General features: G+C 45.2%; 1 protein-coding gene and 1 long non-coding RNA gene across 3 annotated transcripts; both read right to left on the reverse strand.

Annotated features, from left to right (window-relative positions):
- Window positions 1-2,934: 2,934 nt before the first annotated feature.
- LOC145802814 (uncharacterized) lies at window positions 2,935-17,158 on the reverse strand. Its single transcript, XM_082895607.1, has 4 exons — window positions 16,781-17,158; window positions 16,110-16,692; window positions 15,075-16,000; window positions 2,935-3,054 (listed from the first exon to the last, which is right to left on the reverse strand). The coding sequence occupies exons 1-4, from the start codon at window positions 17,156-17,158 to the stop codon at window positions 2,935-2,937; spliced, it is 2,007 nt and encodes a 668-aa protein (XP_082751733.1).
- An 830-nt stretch (window positions 17,159-17,988) lies between these two features.
- Window positions 17,989-20,185, reverse strand: LOC145802967 (uncharacterized). 2 transcript variants are annotated; one of them, XR_014344867.1, is made up of 3 exons: window positions 19,931-20,185; window positions 19,251-19,624; window positions 17,989-18,764 (listed from the first exon to the last, which is right to left on the reverse strand). It is a non-coding gene; the product is annotated as an uncharacterized LOC145802967 (long non-coding RNA). The 2 variants fall into 2 exon arrangements; XR_014344868.1 differs by lacking the exon at window positions 17,989-18,764 and having other exon boundaries at window positions 19,178-19,624.
- Between the last annotated feature and the right edge of the window lie 205 nt (window positions 20,186-20,390).

The raw sequence follows: 20,390 nt of genomic DNA on the forward strand, positions 1-20,390 counted from the left end.
GTTAATTATAATATCTGTCTGTTCTATACTTATAAATAACTTCTGCATTACCTTAATTAGTGTTCCACTTGTGTTTATAATTATTTATATATATATATATATATATATATATATATATATAAATTGTGATTTTTATTTTTTTTTAAATTTGTTTTACACATAGAAAAAGAAATATAACAAATGCAGCATATTTTTAATCAATTGTTTTATGTTTATTTTTATTCAAAATTTAAAAATAATGTATAGGCAAAATTTATAACTAAATTAAGAAAAAATTTATTCATAACGAAATTTTTTTACTTCTATATAAATACTTAAAAAAATAAACCAAAAAAGATAGTCAATATAAGTATTATATATTAAGTAAAAAAATGTTGTTAGCAATTATGCTTACATAAATTTACTATAATTTTAATTTCAAATTAAAAAAAAAAAGAAAAAAAAAAACTATTTTAAAAGCCATTTTATTTAGCTAGTACCAAATAGAATTTTTTTAGCAAAAAAAAAAGTTATAAAATTTTGTTGTAAATTTTCAAATATCTATTCTTAAACATCATATTATACTTGTTTGTTTGCTTGTTTGCTTATTTGCTTTGGGAGTTTTGATCTTTGATCTTTGCTCCACATTTACCGTATTGTTTTATTTATTTTTTTTCTTCTTGCTTGATTTTCACATAATACTTCTTTCATAGTGTATTTCTGAGTATATTAGTGAAAATATCACACACTTAAAATGTATAAAATTACAATATATATAAAAAATAAAAAAGAGTAAGTAGTTGTTTAAAACTAAAACTACTTTAAGAAAAAATAAAAACAAAAATAAAATTATTTGAAATAGAAAATGGTTTATTTATTTATTAATTAATTTTTAAAAATAAACTTTTAAAAGAAAACAAGAAAACTATATATAAAAAAAGGACAAAAACTAAACATAAAATATAATACAAAAAATAAATGAATTATAGAATTTTCAAGAAGTGTGACTCACAAGTAAATTTTATAAAATCTTGTTTATTCATATATTTTTTGTGTATATTTTTTGTACTTCTAATCCTGAGAATGAAATTGAAATAATTTACACTTCTTGCATGAAGTCCATCTTTAGTAAGTACATATGTAATAAATTTCTGTACGGGGAGCAAATATCCAATACCACCTGTACTCCTCGCGTTCAAGCTGCGCCTTCCTCCGATCAACCTGCGAACACAATGAAGGTGAGTTACCCGGCAATGCGTCGCCAGAAAACCCCTCCGACGGTCAAGTCAGCGCACACTCAGAGAGAAAAGAGAGAGAAGACAATGTGTTCGTGTTTCTCTCACTAGATGATGTTCCATGCCCAGCATGGTGGGCGCAATCATGTTTATATACCTTCTGAGCACACTTTCGCGCCCATTTCTCTTGGGACACGTAGACCTGCTCCCGTTTCACATTTCCCACGTGTCAGCGCTAAAACAGCTAAACCCTACCTAACAAAACCGCCAAACAGAATTAGTGTACGATTCGCGGAACCTCCTACGCGATGCCGTGCAACCGTGTAACACTTCCAACCAGGCTACTGACAGCGCAACACCACAACCTGCTGACGCAACCGTTCCTTTTGACCGGTTTCCATAATCGCTTCCCAGCGAGCAGTACTCCGGCCGAGTTCTTTAATTCTGACAGCTCTCCTGCCCGGTTGGTACTTGCTTGGAAGTCATGTCTCACTGAAGTGCGCCATCCCATCGGGCTAGCGAGCCAAGGTTACTCGTGCACAACCGAACCGGGGTCCTAAACCCAGGGGCCCGCTGATCACACAGACTCAGCTCGGCCCAATAAGCTTGGCCCCTTTTAGCCCGGCCCAAGCGAGTTCGGTCCAAAGTCAGATCAAGGAATCACCCTCTCAATTGCCCCTTAATCCCGTCTGCGCCAGCGTGACCGAGATTACCTTCCTCGGCCAGAACCACCAATCAGCTCGGTTGGTGTTTCAACGTTACTTCCTGTCTCTTCAATTCTGACAACAGTCTTATCACCATCACGTGTCTCTTGTCAATTGGCCTCGTCGAGCCAACCCAGTCGTCACACATCGTCTCTTCAGTTTCAAATTTTGACGTCTTTTCTGCTTTTATATACATATATATCGTATGTCCCTTCACTCTCTTACTCTACTATGCATCTTCTTCCCCTTGCAACCTTATGGTCCAAAACTATATCGCAAACATACTCGAAGCATCCTCTTGGTGGATCTAGACTCACCAACGTCGCGCGGAAAGGTCCTCCATCCCTGAACTGGTAAGTCCTTTTCATTCTTAGGAATCATCCCACATAGGTGAGTCTAGGGCATAACGATTGTGGGTTTCAGGGCGTCGAATTAAGTTAGGTTAGGGTTCCTCCCCACTGTAATCGCAAAAACCATCCTTGTAACTGTTCATCATCTTCTGTGATGAAGGTGCCAAAATCTGAAACCGACCGAGATCCTGGTCTTTGTTTGATCCCAAACCATAATAGAACCAAGCAAGTTATAAGTTTTTTAAGACTTGTGTGGGAACCAAGGTAACAGAATGCTAGACCGCTCGACCAGGTGAATATCTGGTCCGCTTGAGCGACCGAGCTTCTGGGTATACCATTGTGACTGAGGTGCTGCTGCACTTCCTGTGACCGAGCTAAAGTCGAGCTCGTTTGCGCGACCGCGCTGCCACTTACACTTGGCTTTCACTACAAAGTCCTAGGAGACCAGACACCAACACCAGGGCTCTCAAAGGCCGAGTAGCCATCGCATGAAACTTTGCCAAACTAACCTCGCCGTGCTGAAACAAGTCAACTTCACATGGGGCGTTACCGCTTCCTCATTAATATGCCGGGCGCACTAGCTGTGTTCTGGGAGGAGTATGGCGTCCCTGAAGATGTCCACCTTGAGCTCGGTGTAGAAGACACCACCCCTTGGGGTAGACTAGATCAATGTCCCTTCACCGTGCTGTCCATAATCGAGGGAGGTTTACGCTTCCCGGTTCTGCCTCTAATGTGTGAGTTCCTAAAGCGTACCGGGCTAGCGTCGACACAAGTTTCGACAAACACCTTCAGAATAATAAACAGGGTAGCTGAGCTGAACAACCGACTTGGCCTGAACCTAGGATTCGCAGATTTTGCGCCAATACACCCTCGGGCATACAGCCGACGGGTTTAACTACTATTTGAAGATTAGACCAGGCAAGAAAAAGCTGGTAATCGACACCTCTGATAAAGATATGTATGATGATGACTTTTTTTGGGTATTTGGGAATTATGAGACAGCTAATATACCCGACTGGTACATCAGCAAGAACTTCAGTTTGACATGTAAGTCGTGCTCACTTACCGGTCAAATTACTTTCCCTTACTATTTTGTACTAATCGCTCTTTTCCTTGCAGCTATCGAAGCCTTGCAAGCGAATTACTTCAACCCAAACAAGGTCGTCATCAGTGCCGTGCTACAGTATCATCACCGAGATTGCCACGACCTTCTCAGTTACGTACCTGTAGACACCCTATTTTTGACCATTCTCAAGACTTGGACGTCACCGTTTGAACACTCGGTGATCATCCATGTTCGTGTTCGTCTTGAGTTCTCAGAGATCTCGGCCGCGCGCATTGCCTCAAAACCTCTCGACTTGCCTGTTTTGTGTTTGGTTTTGCACCAAACACTTGTGTTTGGTTTTGAGGAGCAGGGAATGGCTTGTTGGCCATCCCCACATCTCACCGGCCATGGCTTGAGGCCATCGGCCATTGTTTTGTTGCCATCGGCCAAATGTTTGGTCGGTCGGCACTCTGTTTGGTCAGTCGACCATTTATTTGGTCAATTTGGCATTTTTGGCTGGCCAACCACTATGCATCTACTTTTGGAAGATACTTTGTGCTAGCTGGCACCCACTTTGCACCCCCTTCATACACGTGTATGAAGGGATTTCACTCTTGCTTAGCTTGTTTTGTAAGCTTTACAAGAGTGATCCTCTATAAAGGGAGGCCTCCTCCTCCCTCCAGTAGGTTTAGAGGGTTGAGTTCTAGAGCTCTGGATTAGGGTTAGCATAGTTGTATCTATTCTATCTCTATATCTCCCTCTCTTCCATATTGTATGTGTATTAAGATGTTTTGTTCATAGTTTTGCACACAAACACTTAGAGTTACACTTTCCTTCAGCTACTGAGGTACTAAGGAGTGATTTTCAGAGTTCTTGAGTTGATCTAAGCTTGGAGAAAGGGCTGGAGTGGTCCTTGTGAAGAAGGTCTTCAAGGGTAAGAACTTTACCCATTTATTCCCCATTTTTGCATAGGCTTTTAGCCATCCTTGCATCTGTTTTTGAGCTTAACTTATAACATATAAAAGTTCTGATTTTAAGTGCATAAAATATTTGTTTAAGGTTATTTTGGTGTTTGGGATTGTTTGACCCCTCTTAGGCTTTGTTTGGCCCCCATTTTGTGCTAATTTGGTGAGCTGTGGGACCACCTTGTTTAGGCCTCCTCACCACCAAAATCCAGAGGGATTTCAGTGGTGGGGATGGTGCTTTGAGGTCCTAAGAAAGAGAGGGCCATCCCCTCTCCTTGTGTCTTCAAAAGTTGTCATTTCAGCCTCATGTGTGAGCACCATTGTTGAGTTCATGTTGGCCATGTCTTAGCTAGTATTTGTACTTATTTTGCTATGATAAAGCACTGTTTTAAGTTGGTTTAGACACACCATGCTTGCTTGTCATACTTGTCTTGTAATGCCATGAATTACCTTAACATGCTTTGTGCTTTGAGCCTTGTTTCTAGCATGTTTTTGGCCTAGCTTTGTGAAGCTTTTATGCATGTCTTAGTATGCTTAAGGCCTGTTTGGAGTTGTTTTGGCCATTCGTGACATGTTTTGTATAGCCACCTTGTATTTTGGCTTGTTAGCCTTGGGTGTATGAGTGTTGAGCATGCATTACTTGGCTTGTTTCAGTGGTTTGGCACCACTTATAACATCATTTCAGTCCTTGTGGTATGTTTGTATGCTTGCATTTGATACTCCTTTAATGCTTTAAGAGGTTGTGTTTCATGCTCCATGTTTAGACCCTTTTGCATGCCTTTAGACTTAGGCCATTTAGATGCCATCTAGGTGTGCCTTTGACCTTGTTTTGGTCCGCCTCGAGGTGGTTTTGAGTCTCCATGGCCTTTTGGGACTTGCTTCATATAGCCATGGTTTGAGCCCCTTGGCTTGCCTTGAGTTTTGGACATAGTTGCATGCCTTGCTTGCATTGATAGGTTGATTTGGCATCATTCCTTATGTATTTTCAGATCTTGCTATGCTTGCCATTAGTCTATGTTTGTCATCTTTTAAGTGTGCTTAAAAGTTGCTTCCTTATGCTTAAGAGTTGGGCCATGAGTGCATGCATGTTTGTATGTGTTTTGGCCTTCATGTGCTTAGCATATTAGCCACTGTTTTGGGCTTAAAAGTTACTCCCTCATGCTGAACTTTTGGACCATTGTGTGCATGAATGCTTGTGTGTACATTTGCCTTGCATATTGTCGCATACTTGGCCCATAGGCATGCTGTCACATACTTGGCCCATGGCATGTTGTTGCATGCTTAAAGTTGTGTTGCATTTAGCATGCATTCCCCTTGTAGTTACTTAACATGTTGTCACATGTTCGCTTGACATGTTGTCACATATCATTTGCATGCTTGTTAGCTTGCATACTTGTTACATGCTTGCACCTTCATATTACTTATCCTCATGCTCATATTGCATACTTAGCTCACATGCTTAGGTTGCATTTGGCATGCATGCCTTGCCTCTTGAATCACCATGATTGAGGTTGGTTTCCTTATGTGTTTATGTGCATTACATTTGACATTAAAATGCACAACTTGGCCTCTTTGGCCATCACGCATTGAAATGCTTGATTGGTGGCCCGATGGTCGAGAACCATCCTCCTTTGAGTCATGAACATGATAAGAAGGGTGTTTGTGCAAACATTTGCTTGAAATGCATTGCCATGCCATGTTTGCCCTTTGCTACTGTCAAAACAGGATTCTGCAGATAAATATGGCCGGTCGACTGCATAAAGTGCCGATCGACCAATGATGGATGGCCGAGAGCTGAATATTTGGTCGATGACCGTTCTACCATGGTCGGTGATGTTTCCCCTTGGTTGGTGATGCTCCATAGTGTTTAGAGAGTGTTCCTTGGGACTTGTGCAATTTTCAGAAGAGCAGAGCAGGGTAAACAGAGGCAGCTTGTGCATGGTGACGGATTTCCGAGCAAACTTGAGCACGCATGCATTGGACCCTCTTCCCGAGGCTGTTTTATTGCTTTCTTAGCTTAGTTAATTTGATTAACTAGTTAAGTGGTCTATAATAATTAATTAGCCTGTAGGTTAATTAATTTGTATTATTCTTTTGGTCCCTCCGAGCGAGGGCGAATGTGTAATAAGTGTGGGTGTGTGTGTGTATGCCTTTCAACCCCCATTTCTTTCTCCCTTTTACTTACTTGCTTTTGATGGTTAGTACTAGGGAATATTTAATTTAGCATACCTTATGCTATGCATGCGTGCACTCATTCATCAGTATTGCATGCACCGAGCTCGGTGTATCATGCTAACTGCATAGCATTTCAAATCTAACTTGAATACATGTTACTTGTTGCATTTCACATGCCATCCTAGGATTAGCCGAGCCTATTCTAGATTGCATTTTGCCTGTGATGCATTAGTCATTTAACATGGACTTGGATCATACGTTTGATTGCTAACATGTTCTTTGTTTTGGCTCGGAGTACGCTGTAAGTATTTATACGTTAGCATCTCGCATGAGTGTGAATGTTAACATGACAGCATACTTACCATGTGGCTATGTGCTTGTAAGAGGGGCTAATTTGAGCCCACTAAATTATTTAGGCCCAATAGCCCAAGATTAGTGGGCCCGAATTTATTGCAAGTCCAAGAATCGGTGGGCCCAGATTTATCGCCATCAAACGGGCTAAATGGCTCTAAGCCTCGAAAGGGTTCGGATCCACGAACCTAGAGACTTACTCGGGCCCGGACTCGAAAGGGTATTAAGCAAGCCTAGAGATCCGAGGCACTCGGACTCGAAAGGGTTCGGATCCACGAACCTAGAGGTCCGAAATACTTGGCTTCGAACGGATTCAAACGCAATCTAGAAGTCGCTCCGTTAATGAGTCCCAGAACACTTGCGGGCTCGGAGCTTTCCGGGATCTACGCACCAGAACCATGGGCGTAATGGAGTTCGAACAAAGGACCCGATCCCGAGGACGGTGAGTGGAGATAAATTCACTCTTCGGTTAAACTAGCCTATACCCGGGTCGAGGTGGCACGACCCCGGGGGGTCCATGAGACTCGGCAATATTTTGCGGCAGGACGTCCTCTGGGACTACCCCTGACCCTTTGGGATGATTGGGGATCATTGGTTAGGTGTGGCTAAGAAGAAGGGTTCGCCGAGGGAGTGATCTCCTCTTCGGGGTTTTCTCATCCTCGGAGAAGTCACCTCCTCGGAGAAGTCACCTCCTCGGAGAGGTCACCTCCTCGGACAAGGTGGTTAGAGAGAATATCCCCCATGTGCCTTGCACATGGGCTCCATCCTACATCATGAGGTGCCTATAAATAGCACCCACCCATAGCTTTACAAGGGATGGATTTTGGAGATTTTTAACTCTTGGGAAAGAACTAATTTCCCTTCTCCATTATCGACCTTGAGAGTGAAAGTGGGAGATCAATGGGAGAGCCTTGCCATTATTCTATTCTCTAGCCATTTTGCCTTCTTCTTCACCCAATCTCTTATCTCCATCATCTCCTTTGTTGTCGTGTTCCTAAGTTGAGATTATTGAAGAATCTAAGCCTCTCATCATATTCTAGAGAATTCGAAATTGTTCTTCAAGGATCTTCGAAGATCTTCGAATTTTCCAACTCTTTTCTCGAACCCTCTCCTACATTTTGGCGACTCTGCTGGGGAGGCGGATTGTTTAATGGTCTCAACGAGATCTGGAATCCACACAACTCCAACAAGGATGGCGGGAGAAGATGAAGTTCACCAACAAGGATCCTCTAATGGTGGTGATGACAGAACCATGGCTCCAGATCAACCACTTTTGCTTGAAGCCATTCAAGGACTTCAAAATACTCAGCAAGAGATTCTTACCACTCTTCAGAATCTCACTCACACCATGTTGGTGATGAGTTCTAACTTTGCACCGGCGCCAAACAGAAATCAAACTGGTGGTGGAGTTATTCCCGCCGGAGCGCAAAATCAAATCCAAGGAGAAGTAGGCCCCAATCAGCCTATGGCTCATGGCAACACGGCCACAGTAACACATGCTCAAACCACAGTAGGCGGCAGCAGTTTGCCCATGCCCGGGCTCCATGGCGTGCCGAGCCAAGATCCAATGGTGACTAGGGGAGTTTCTGGTGTAATGAATGGCGCTCCAACGACTGCTGGTGTCCAGGAAAACATAAGGAGCATGATGGCGCAAAAGGGAGCTATGCCCGTACCTAATCTTGTTACGCCACCAGTGAATGTTACCCAAGCACCAAGCGGGCCTCCTTTGGTGCCGACAACAAATCTGCAAGCACAACCCGGTATAGCGGCGCCGTGCGGTGGACTCTATGGGCCTCAATTCAATATCCCATCACCAACTGGCTTGTCTATAGGCGCTGATGGCCAGTATCGTCAAATGTCCTCACCAATGATGAATTCGCAGCACCAGAATGGCCAAGACGCCCCTAGCTCAATCTTCGGGTACATAAGCCAAGTCCCGGGAATACCACCATCAAACTCTCTCCCTCAACAGTTTCTCACTCTCGCCGATGTGCAGGCCATGTTCGATCTCGAACGGGGCAAGAGGACCTTACCCTCTTTGCCTGATCCAGACGTCAAGCCGCCTTACCCCATTGAGATGCTGAGCTATCCATACCCTGAGGGGTATACAGTGCCGAAGTTCATCAAGTTCGACGGCAAACAAGGAAATGCCCGAGAACATGTTGTGCGATTCATCGAGACTCTAGGTATTCATGGTTCAAACCACGTCCTCCGACTGAGAGAATTCTCTAAGTCCCTCACCGACCGAGCATATAGTTGGTATGTTAATTTGGCCCCAAACTCTGTCCGAAGTTGGGAGGAAATGGTTAACAAATTCCACTCCAAGTTCTTTCAAGTGGCGGAGAAGGTGACCACACTTACATTGTGTAAAGAGAAGCAACAAGAAAGTGAAGACATCCTTGACTACGTCAAAAGGTTTCAGGACAAGGCCGTGGATTGTCATGAAGCAGTTGAGGAGAGTTATCTGGTTCAAATTTGTCTAGAAGGGGCATTGAGCAGGTACAAAATGTTTCTAGTTAACCACAAGCTACCCACCTTCTCGGCATTAATAGAAGCAGCTCGGAACATTAGCATTCCTCAGGCTCAGGAGTCCGGATTTAAAGCCAGTTACAAGACTAGTTTCAAGTCATCTCGTGGACCTATCGTTGCTGCTGCCTCTGCCCCGGATACCCGAAATTCACAAGGAGGAGGTCATAGGGGCCAGAAAAGAAAGCAATATAATGGTGAAAAGGGGAATGTTTCTTATCCATGTGGAATCGAGGAAGTGAAAGCTCTAGTTAAGGAATGGGTGGCTGACGGAGAGCTAAAATTGCCTTATGTTGAAGAAATGCCATCAAAAAAGGACCGTGAGAGCCCTGAATTTTGTGTCTACCATCGTACATTGAAACATCCGACAGAGAAGTGTTGGACTCTCAGGAAAATCTTCAGAGATAAAGTCGAGGCAGACGAATTGAGGTTCAAAAAGCGAGGGACTCAAGACATCCGAGAACAACCGTATCCTCAACACCGAGACAAGGGCAAGAATGTTGCTATGATAGCTTATGAAGGCCCAATGATCGAGGCTATCGCTAATCTCGATGACGATGACTGTTATCTGGACGACATCCTCGAGCCAGAGGGTGAGCAAGTTTACTATGGAAGTGCTCTCGATCCAGAGGGCAGAACATTTATGACTCATGGCGATGATCCCTTTGATCCAGAAGGAGGAGAAGAATACTATGGAAGAGGAGGACACCATGTTTATGTGGCATCTTATTTTGAGGAGACCGAGGAGATGGTTAACTACGAGCCTCCAAGAGTGGAAAAAGATCCGGATCACTATGCCAAAACCCTGCAAGACTGTGTAAAGTTCAAGCAGTTCTTTGACCAGCTTGGACTTTCCAGGGAGGCAAGAACGGAAATCACCAAGTCTATCATTAATATAGCCGAGGCACACCATGAGGAATGCATGTCGACTGAGGGGTCTATCCCGAGGAAGGCAAAAGAGCAATCTAGTGCCATTACTTTCTCCGAGGCTGATCGAAAGTATCATTTTTCTCACAATCGCCCGCTTTATGTTACTGTTTTTATTAACGGGGTTGAGTTCAAAAGGGCCTTTCTAGATAGTGGAGCCTCTATCAATATTATGACTCGCGCTACTCTAGAAAAAGCCGGAATCTCTGAAGAACGCATTGTGAAGCAGCCGATAGTCATCACTGGCTTCGGTGGAGAAAGGAGAATTACTATCGGATGCGTAACAGTTGATTTAGCCGTTGGAGAGATTCGCTCGGCCACCAAGTTCCATATTATCGATTCTGAGGCAAATTATCACATCATTCTAGGGAGGACCTGGATGCATAGATATGGGGCTGTACCATCAAGTTATCATCAGTGTGTTAAGGCTAAATGGGGAAAGAAGACGGTGACAATTCAGGCTACAGAAAGGCCGTTCGAGATCCATGAAGCTCATTATTCTGATGCCATCTACTTCACCGAACTGGCTGTCGAAGAAGTTCCCACCACCTCTAAGCCTCGAGGGGTCAAAATTCCTCGTTGGGAGGATATCAAAGATGACAAGGAGCCGATGACAGAATCAAGTAAGCGGGCGATGTCTAGACCAGAAAGTCCGCCTATTCCTCGGAAGGTGATGAAAGTTCGAGAAGGAGGCAAGATGGTGTATTATTTATGAAGGTGCGGGGAGTCGGTTTCTTCAGTCACCGACTCCGAGTCAAAAGAAGAGCCTCCTGACAATGATATAGTAATAAAGCCTGAAGTGGCTCCAGAATGTATGCAAGATGGGCCGAAGCCTCAGCCTGAACAACTTATCGAAATAGATCTGAGTGATGGACAAGATGCACCGAGGCCGGTATTCGTAAGTTCGAGCCTTAGCCCAGAAAAGCGGGAACAGTTGTTAAAGTTGATAAGCCGATACTCAGATGTGTTTGCTTGGTCATATAAGGAAATGCCTGGACTAGATCCTGACCTAGTCTCCCACTATCTTGATGTGTTCCCAAACTCCAAGCCAATTAAGCAAGCTGCTCGAAAATATCATCCAGATCTCGAAGAGAAGATTAAGGAGGAAATTGAAAAACTTCAACAGGCTGGTTTCATCCGGCCAATACAGTACCCCACGTGGTTAGCAAACATCGTGCCAGTAAAGAAGAAGAATGGCCAAATCAGAGTATGTGTAGACTTTCGAGATTTGAACAAATCTTGCCCAAAGGATGAATTCCCTCTTCCTCACATCGACACCCTCGTGGATACTACCTCAGGACACCAGATGTTCTCATTCATGGATGGATTCAGTGGATACAATCAGATTAAGATGGCTGAAGAGGACGCAGAAAAGACTGCTTTTAGAACACCTCTCGGAAACTTCTTCTATACAGTCATGCCTTTCGGACTCAAGAATGCCGGTGCAACTTACCAAAGGGCTATGACTGCAATCTTTCATGACATGATCCATCATGAGATGGAAGATTATGTTGATGATCTAGTGGTGAAATCCAAGAAAGAAGAAGACCATCTCCGAGACCTTGAGAAGGTATTCAAGAGGTGCCAGAAATTCAAAATGAGGATGAATCCTCTCAAATGTGCTTTCGGGGTGACGGCCGGGAAGTTCCTCGGGTTTCTTGTACATAGGCATGGTATCGAGGCAGATGAAGACAAGGTCAAATCTATCAGAGCAATGCCTCCCCCGCATTCTCAGAAGGAGTTAAAGAAGTTCCTCGGGAAGGTGTCTTATATTCGGAGGTTTATCCCAGCACTGGCAGAGATCTCTGCGCCTTTCGGCTCTTTGTTAAAAGGAGATGCCAAGTTCGAGTGGAACCAAGAGCACCAAAAGGCCTTTGAGAGAATCAAGGCGGCCTTGACCTCGCCTCAGACCATGATAGCCCCGCAGCCCGGGGTGCCTCTAATGTTGTACCTAACTTCAACCCCCAAGTCCATAGGGGCATTATTGGTCCAAGATGTAGATGGAGTAGAACGCCCGGTGTATTACATCAGTCGGAAGATTCGAGGAGCAGAAGTCCGATATACTCCAGTAGAGAGACATTGTTTAGCTTTGGTATTCACTGCCCAAAAGCTCAGACATTACTTCCTAGCACATCAGATTCAGATTGTTACTAGAAGTGATCCAATCCGATACCTCCTCAGCAAGCCTGCTCTAACCGGGAAGGTGGCAAGATGGTTGTTAGCATTGGGTGAATTCGAGATCACATGTGTAGCCCCCAAGGCGATCAAAAGCCAAGCCTTAGCTGATCTCCTTGCCCAATTTCCAAGTGGTGACTATGAACCAGTGAATGAAGAATTAAGAGGAGAGGTGCACGCAGCTATGGCTTCCGAGGACAGCTTCTGGACATTGAGCTTTGACGGAGCAGCAGCCGGAGGGAAGGGAGGAACCGGGATAGTCCTTACAAGCAAAAGTGGGGAAAAGTTATATTTGTCTTATAAACTGGATTTCCATTGTTCGAATAACGAAGCCGAGTATGAGGCTCTTATTTTAGGCTTGATAGCAGCTGAGAAGCACAGTATCAAGAAGATTCGGATCCGGGGGGACTCAAAGCTGATAGTGAAGCAAGTTTCAGGACAGTTCGTCTTAAAGGAGCCTGCCTTGGCCACATATCGAACAACAGTCCAAAGGCTTCTTGACAAATTTCAGAAGGTCGAAATAGAGCATGTGCCTCGCTCCGACAACAAGTTTTCAGATGCCCTCGCAACATTAGGGGCAAGAGTTGACATTCCAGAGGAAGAGGCAACAATTGTTATCAAGAAGAGAACAGAACCTTCAATAATACCCGAAGACAAAGGCCTTCCGGAGGACTGGAGAGGAGAAGTCCTCGAGCAACTCAGAAGCAAAGTTGGAAAACTGACTATGGCCAAGCTTGCCCAATTCACAATTATTCAAGGTGAACTTTACTTCCGAGGAGGTACCGGATTCCTAGCCCGGTGTATTGGCCAACAAGAAGCAAGCTTCCGACTACAACAGATCCATGAAAAGTCTTGCGGGGATGGGGATATCAGTCTGTATAGAAGAATCCAAAGACAAGGTTATTATTGGCCCGAGATGGAGAAGGACTCAAATCAATTACAGAGGGAATGCCCCAAGTGTCAGTCATACATCCGGGAGGATGAGAGTTGCTTTGAAATTGATACCCCTGACTGGAGGCAAGTCTACATTGACTATCTCAAAGAGGGAACACTACCTGAGAGCCCGAGGGACATTGCACACCTCAAGAGGAGAGCGAGGCGGTACTTTCTTGATCAGGACAAGCTGTATAGAAGAAGTATTGAGGGCACTCCCCTGAGATGTCTCTCCAAGGAGGAGTCAGATCTAGTCCTCGGAAGAGCCCACGAGATTGAACATCAAGGAGGGGCTCGGCTGTTCGAGCAACTTATACACCTTGGGTATTACTGGCCGACCATGGAGTCAGATGCATCCCATCACGTGAAGAGGTGCCAGACTTGTCAGAAACACGGAAATTTGATCCATGCTCCAGCTGTAGACCTGCATAGTATCCGAACGCCATGGCCGTTCCATACCTGGGCTTTTGATCTGATAGGGCCCATCTCTACATCTTCTAAGGGGTACAAGTGGATTCTCGCAGCCACAGAATTGAGTACAAAGTGGGTCGAAGCAATTCCTCTGAAAAACGCTACGGGGCCTGCAGTTGCGAACTTCATCAAGGAGAATATCATTTGCCGATTTGGAGTACCAAACACCATCCTCTCGGATAACGGCACTCCCTTCATAAACAAAGATGTGAAGAGCCTCCTAGAGACTTACCAAGTGAAGCATCACAAATCCACACCCTACTATCCAAAAGGGAACGGGCAGGCGGAAGCCACAAACAAGACACTGATAAGGATTCTGAGCAAGATGATGGATGAGTTTGGGGGGACTTGGTCCGAACAGTTGATAGTAGCCCTATGGGCGTATCGCACTTCGAAGAGAAAGCCAACTCAAGCAACTCCTTACTCCCTTGTGTATGGGTCCGAGGCAGTGTTACCTATAGAGTTGGAAACGCCATCTGCTCGAATGGCTCTCGCCTCGGGAATGGTATTGGAGCCTCGAACCACCAGATTGGAAGCATTAGAGGAAAAGCATGACAGAGCTGCAAAAGTCATGGAAAGGTATCATGAGTCCATCGCCCGAGCCTATAACCAGACTGTGATACCAAGGAAGTTTGAAGAAGGTGATCTAGTATGGAAGATTGTAGACCCAATCATGCGAGGACAGCCTTTGCCCAAGTTTTCTCCAAAATGGGAAGGGCCCTACAAGGTGGTTCAGGCGAGCTCAAGCGGGTACTACAAACTTGTAAGGGTTGAAGACGGCTTCCGAACTGGCCCGCTCAATGCAAAGTTTATCAAGCATTACTACCCATAGTTGGACTCATCTATGATGAAATTCATTTTCACTTTCTTACTTTGTCTAAAAGTTGTATTTCCCTTACGTTATGAAGAAGCTGGTTTTCTCTATGGTGCATGTTTTATCCCATCACTTACAGTGAATCTATTATACTTTTGTCAAGAAAGTTGAAGAACTAATGAGAATATTTCAGCTTTTATAAACATGTGCATATGATTGTTCTTTCCATTGTATCATTCGAAATAAATATTTTATCAAGTAGAATGAGAAAACAATGCGAAAATATCCAAACAACAAAAATTTTGTCATTTCATTGCATTGTCCTAGATAAAAAAATTTTATCGAAAGGGGCAAGAAAGTAATGATAAAAAAAAACTCAATCTTTCCTAAAGACACCCTCGAAGAAGCTGCCCGTCATATCTACATCTGGAGGACAAACAGCAGAGTGTGCCTCTAAAGTCTCCAAGGCCAAAGCATAACCCGACTCAAGTTCACGAAGAGTTGCCTTTATCTCATCTATAGAGGTGCGATAAGAGGCAAGCACAGACATAAGTTCCAGCTGATGACTGGCGTTCGAAGCTATATCCAGGCGCTTCCGAAGCCATGATAAGTCCACTTGGTGACGCTCCATGTCAGAGATCCCCTGATACGCCGTCTCGACTACTTTCCCATTAAGGTCACACAACCGTTGCCTGTCCAAGCTATATAAGATAGTGGCAAAAGACTCGAGAAGAGCAGTCTGAATGAGTGGACACTGGCAAGCAAATGAAGCAAAGGTCTCCGGGTAACTTGAATGCACAAGCTGTAGAACTAAAGCAAACTCAGGAGCTACCCAATAATGGAGAAATGATACTTTGCCAGAAGCTGAAGGAGGAATTGGGGTCGGAAAGCTGCTAGTCTCAGGAATCTCCCCAATGTCTATCGGGTTAGATGAACCACCCGGAGGGGTAACTCCCGGCAGAGGTCCCGAGCCTGAGAATGCCGAACGATAAGGGGAAAGACCAAAAGCATCACTATCAATGTGGAAATCACTAAGATTCAGATCCAAAATATTCGAAGGCACTGGCGATGAAGAACCTCTGGCAGTCGTCTCAAAGGCAGGTGTTCCCCCTTGAGAAGGAGAACCGTGAGGAGTTACAAAGAGAGTCGGAGAAGAGCCCGAGGCAGGTGAAGGCAGGACCCCGGTAGCAGCTAACACTGGAGCAGAGTCCGAGGCAGGTGAAGGCAGGACCCCGGTAGCAGCTAACACTGGAGCAGAGTCCGAGGCAGGTGAAGGCAGGACCCCGGTAGCAGCTAACACTGAAGCAGAGTCTGAGGTAGGTGAAGGCAAGACCCCGTTAGCAGCTAACACTGAAGAAAAGATAAGAAGGCCTTATTAGAGGTAGGGAACAGGAAAGTCATTTAAGTAAAGATTTCTCACAGATATAAGTAAATGACAAACTTCAGAAAGAAAGATTACCAGAGGGAGAATCAATATGCAAAGCAGGGGCAACTGAAGGACTCCTAGCATCAACAAAGTCACTTGGTCGTGTAGAGACCACCTGATCGATCTCAATGTCTGACGAAGCTTGAACAGTAGCAGTCATCCCTGAAGAAGGAAGGAGGGCCGGAGGATGAGAATCACCATAAGTGCCAGAGCGAGTCTCAGAGATTTCTAGCACATCCACCTCCACACCATTCCCAGAGGCGCACCTCGTCTCTACATTGCTTCTAGAAGCATGGCCTACGGTATCAATTTCTGTGGCATCAGTCCCTCCAGTAATCTCAACATCAGAACGGTGAGCCCCAATAACCTCGTCACCAAGATAGCGCTCCTCCTCAGCTACAGTAGGGCAGTGACGACGCATGCGTGGAATAAGGTCACAAAAATGGTCGGAGGACTCAGCCTCATCATCGTCATCATCTATAACTGCTATACGAGAGGTGCGCATCTTCACAAGTCTTGCAGACAAAGGGAGGGTGTCGTCCAAGTCTGAGTCCGGCCTGGGGGAGGCAGCACGGCCAGGAGCCACGGTACTGAGAACGTCAACAACCGCAGGATCCTACACAACATGGGCAAATAAAAGTTTTCATTTTAGAAGGTATAGTCGCAAAAAAGGAAAGTAGCTTCAAATCAAAAATTTCGGGTACCTCATGAAGCCTTTTGGAAAGGCGAGGAGTGGAAGGACTGGCATCAGAAGTCCTCTTGTGAGCCATCTTCTTAAGGCGGGTCGTCCGAGGACCAGAGGCCTTATTCAAAGGGACTGGCTCCGGAGAAGTAATCGCCAAGCTAGAAGCAGATGCCCGAGCAGAAGGGTCAGTTGGAGCAGATGAGGTGAAGAAACTCTCGTACATGTGGTCAGATTTTCGGCTCTCGGGTAGCCGAAGAGAAGAATCCTTCTTATAAATCGGCGGAGGCAAACATACGGTCGGTCTGCTCTGGACAAATGCAATAAACGCATCGATATTCTTCTGCCAATACCGCCTGAAAGAGGAGGTGAAACCCCTTACTCGACTCAAGCCCGGCATCGTCAAAGAGCCGGATATGGGAAGCACGGTGTGTACAAGCCCGCGACTGAAGCGCCCGTAGCTCGCTGAAAATGATAATAAAGGAGGTGCTGGCCCCGGGACACATTGATCAAACCCGAATTGATATGCTACGCGGTCAGGCCTATAAACGGCACTATCAACGCCTTCCTCATGCCATACCGGTAATGAACTCGGACGGATCATAATCAGCATATCAACAAAGGGTGCAGGGATGTTCTTCGGCAAAGGAAAGGACGCCGAGCGGGAGGAACCATGATAGATAAGCGGTGTGGCCACACCCACAGGTGGGCATACATACGGCCGTGCCACAAAGCGTCGGGGATCATCCACCAGAGTATTCAAGGATAAGGTGGAAATAGTACGTGACCAACGTGTAATCAATGGCTGGCAAGACTTCGCTTTCTCAAATGTCCGAGACCCATCAGTATCGAGCATGGGGATGCCATCTTTATCCACTATCTCCCGAAGAACCTCTGCCTCGAATACAGTCGGAGCAGGGGCAAATTTTGGGAACCTCTCGAAGAAGAAACAAAGCAGGAACTGGCTGTGAATGAAGGAGACAGGCTCATATCGACCCACGGAGCGAACCATATCTCGATGTAGCAGATCCAGCCGATAATAGAGATTCCCAAGAAATAGGGGAGCCAAAGGGATCCGATCTCCTCTGAAGAGCCTGACTGCCAAGGGGAAGACGAAAGGATTGAGGGAATCTGGAGGTGTGCTCGGAAGAATGAAGAATGAAAGGAAGCAAGCCAGAAATCCCAAGAAATAGAGCCTGGAGCCATACATCGGACCGGCCTCATACTCCCGAGAGTCCGGGTCAGCATCTCTGGCCAAGGGCTGAAGATCCTTGAAGAAGTGGCGGATCCATGCAGTATAGGAGGCACGGTCTGTCCTTACTCGACTAGTCCTCCTCGCTGAACCATCGAAAACGGAACTCCACCGACCACAAGTTTGAAGATTTAGTTTCAGAGATTGGATCAAAGAATCATCTTCAGGGGGTGTTTGCTCAGGGTCGAAGGCATCAGGGCCAGTCACTTCCAGACGCAGCAACATGAACACATCCTCGAGGGTGGGCCCTGTCTCGTGCTGGCCAAGTATAAAGGTGTGTGTCTCAGTGCTCCACCGAAGAGCCATGGCTTCCAGGCTAGCATTGTTGCGACGGATGGATAGAGATCTAGATATTTTCACCGGGATCAATAGCCGGGCCTCTTGAAGCCGCTGACAGAAGCTTTTGTCCGAGAGGACATCATCGACCCACTCCTGCCAACCAAAAGGGGGGTTTGAGAAGGCCTTGAACTGAGGATAACAGTATGGAAAGTCCCCCCGCTCAATCCGAAAGCGTAGCACCGAGGAAGGAGAAATGAGGGCCTCATGTCCAGAGTCAGTGTCCTCAGTGAGACATAATGGAGCCCCCTTCGGAGATAGAAGAGAAGTGGTGGAGGTAGCCGCCCGCCAGAAGGGGTCTTTCCGACCAAAATAAGGAGATTTCCTCCACTCAGATGCCGGAGGTACATCCCTCTCTTTCATGAGAGCCGGTTCTGATGACCCCGGAGCTACGGGTTTCTTTTGAGAAGACATATGGCTGAAATAAACAGGTATAAATAGTAAGAAGTTGACCGTATTAAAATTCAGAATATTGGAATTAAAGCAACACATTCGAATGAAATTTCGACATCAACTATTCCTTTCTCTGAAAGTCCATATTCATAAGCCCAGGATTTTCTCTCTCCATGTCAAAAATGGAGCTCAAATACTAGTCAACAAGTTATATTCGGCCTTTCCTCGGTGATAAAGTTCAACAAATTATGTTCAAGCCAAGCACCTCAATAAGGTTTCAAGTGCTAGTGCATGTTTCCATATGGCCAAAATCACGGTGTTTGAGCTAAAAAAAAAATATCATTGGGATTGCCACAAAAATTGAGTCCATATTCAGATTCAGTTTTTTTATTTATTTATTTTATTTTTATTTTCATCAGATTGCTTGAGCCCTCTACATTGCCACAAAAATATATTTATATATATTTAAATATATTTACATTCGGAAGAGGGGGCCGAATTTCATACTTACAAATTTGGGCAGTTAGAGAGGTGAAGTCTGAAGCCGATACTGGAAATTTAAGCTGAAATCAGAGAGGCTTTACAGACTGTAATCAACAAGACTGGGCTAGGCTTGGCAGGACCACACACGTTGCGTTGAGAGGGCGAACGTGTGTGGTGTGCGTTGGAACCGTCGAAGTCAACAGTGATCGGAACTGGAACCAGTGAGTATGCAAAAACCGAGATTCAAACTCCGAAAAAATAGCGCCGGGCTGTGAGACTAACGAGCTGGATGGTGTTAGGCAAAAAACCACATATCGCGTTGAGTGGGCGACGTGTGGTTCGCGTTGAACAGCCGAAGACGAAGGCAAAGCATCGGGCATCCACTATTTATCTTCCGAGCATCTACAAGATCGACAAGACAATAATTAATTATTCAACATCAAACCTGTATGTATGTCAAAATTATTGTCAAAATTATCGGCACAGGTTCAAGGTTCAATAGCATGGATTCAAGACAACAAAGCCAGATTTCTTCAATAAAATTAGCCTCTGGGATTTTGTTTCAGAGTATCAAATATTAGCCATTAATTAAGATGGCCATTTTCCATGGAATTCTGTTGCTCACAGTCCTATTATTCGTACCGATGGCTGCAGCAACTACAGTTGGGCTCGGAGGAGGAGCAGAAGAACAAGATCTTGAGTGCTTACCAACAAGGTGCAGAGAGCATCACGGCCCTGAAATCCGATTCCCTTTCAGGCTCATAGGGAAACAGCCCGAGCACTGTGGCTTCAAAACTTCAACTTATCTGCCTCTCCCTTCCCAGAATATCACGGCTGGTACTACGACCTTAGCTTCGTCAATTGTTCCCGGACACAGGATCTAATTTTCGATGGTGTGATTCGGATTGCTTGCCTTAGTGACCAGAGTCACCAAGTTTATGCCATTCAATCTCAGATGAAGCCGGCTTTATCTTGCACAAAGATGTATAGCATCACACAGCGCAGGCCGTAAATCAAGACAGGGCAGAGATGGCGCAAGCCGCATGCACGAGCAGTGGACGAGCGAGGCCGGAACCAGCAGTGATGTCGCAGCGGAGTTGGTGACCACACACGACGCGTTGAAAGGGCGACGTGTGTGGTTGGCACTGGAGCAAGCAGCGGCGTCGGC

Source organism: Camellia sinensis, chromosome 11, assembly GCF_055761805.1.
Source record: "Camellia sinensis isolate YWXY chromosome 11, ASM5576180v1, whole genome shotgun sequence".
In the NCBI taxonomy this organism is placed as follows: Eukaryota; Viridiplantae; Streptophyta; class Magnoliopsida; order Ericales; family Theaceae; genus Camellia; species Camellia sinensis.

Bases quoted from the DNA above. Each gene is read 5' to 3' on its own strand.
- LOC145802814 (XM_082895607.1), bottom strand. From the start codon at position 17,158: ATGCCGGGCTTGAGTCGAGTAAGGGGTTTCACCTCCTCTTTCAGGCGG. The intron at 16,693-16,780 runs GTACCCGAAATT...CATGTTGTGTAG, and splicing joins TTTCCAAAAGGCTTCATGAG to GATCCTGCGGTTGTTGACGT. The intron at 3,055-15,074 runs GTAGATATGACG...ATTATTCTGAAG, and splicing joins CTGCTGTTTGTCCTCCAGAT to GTGTTTGTCGAAACTTGTGT.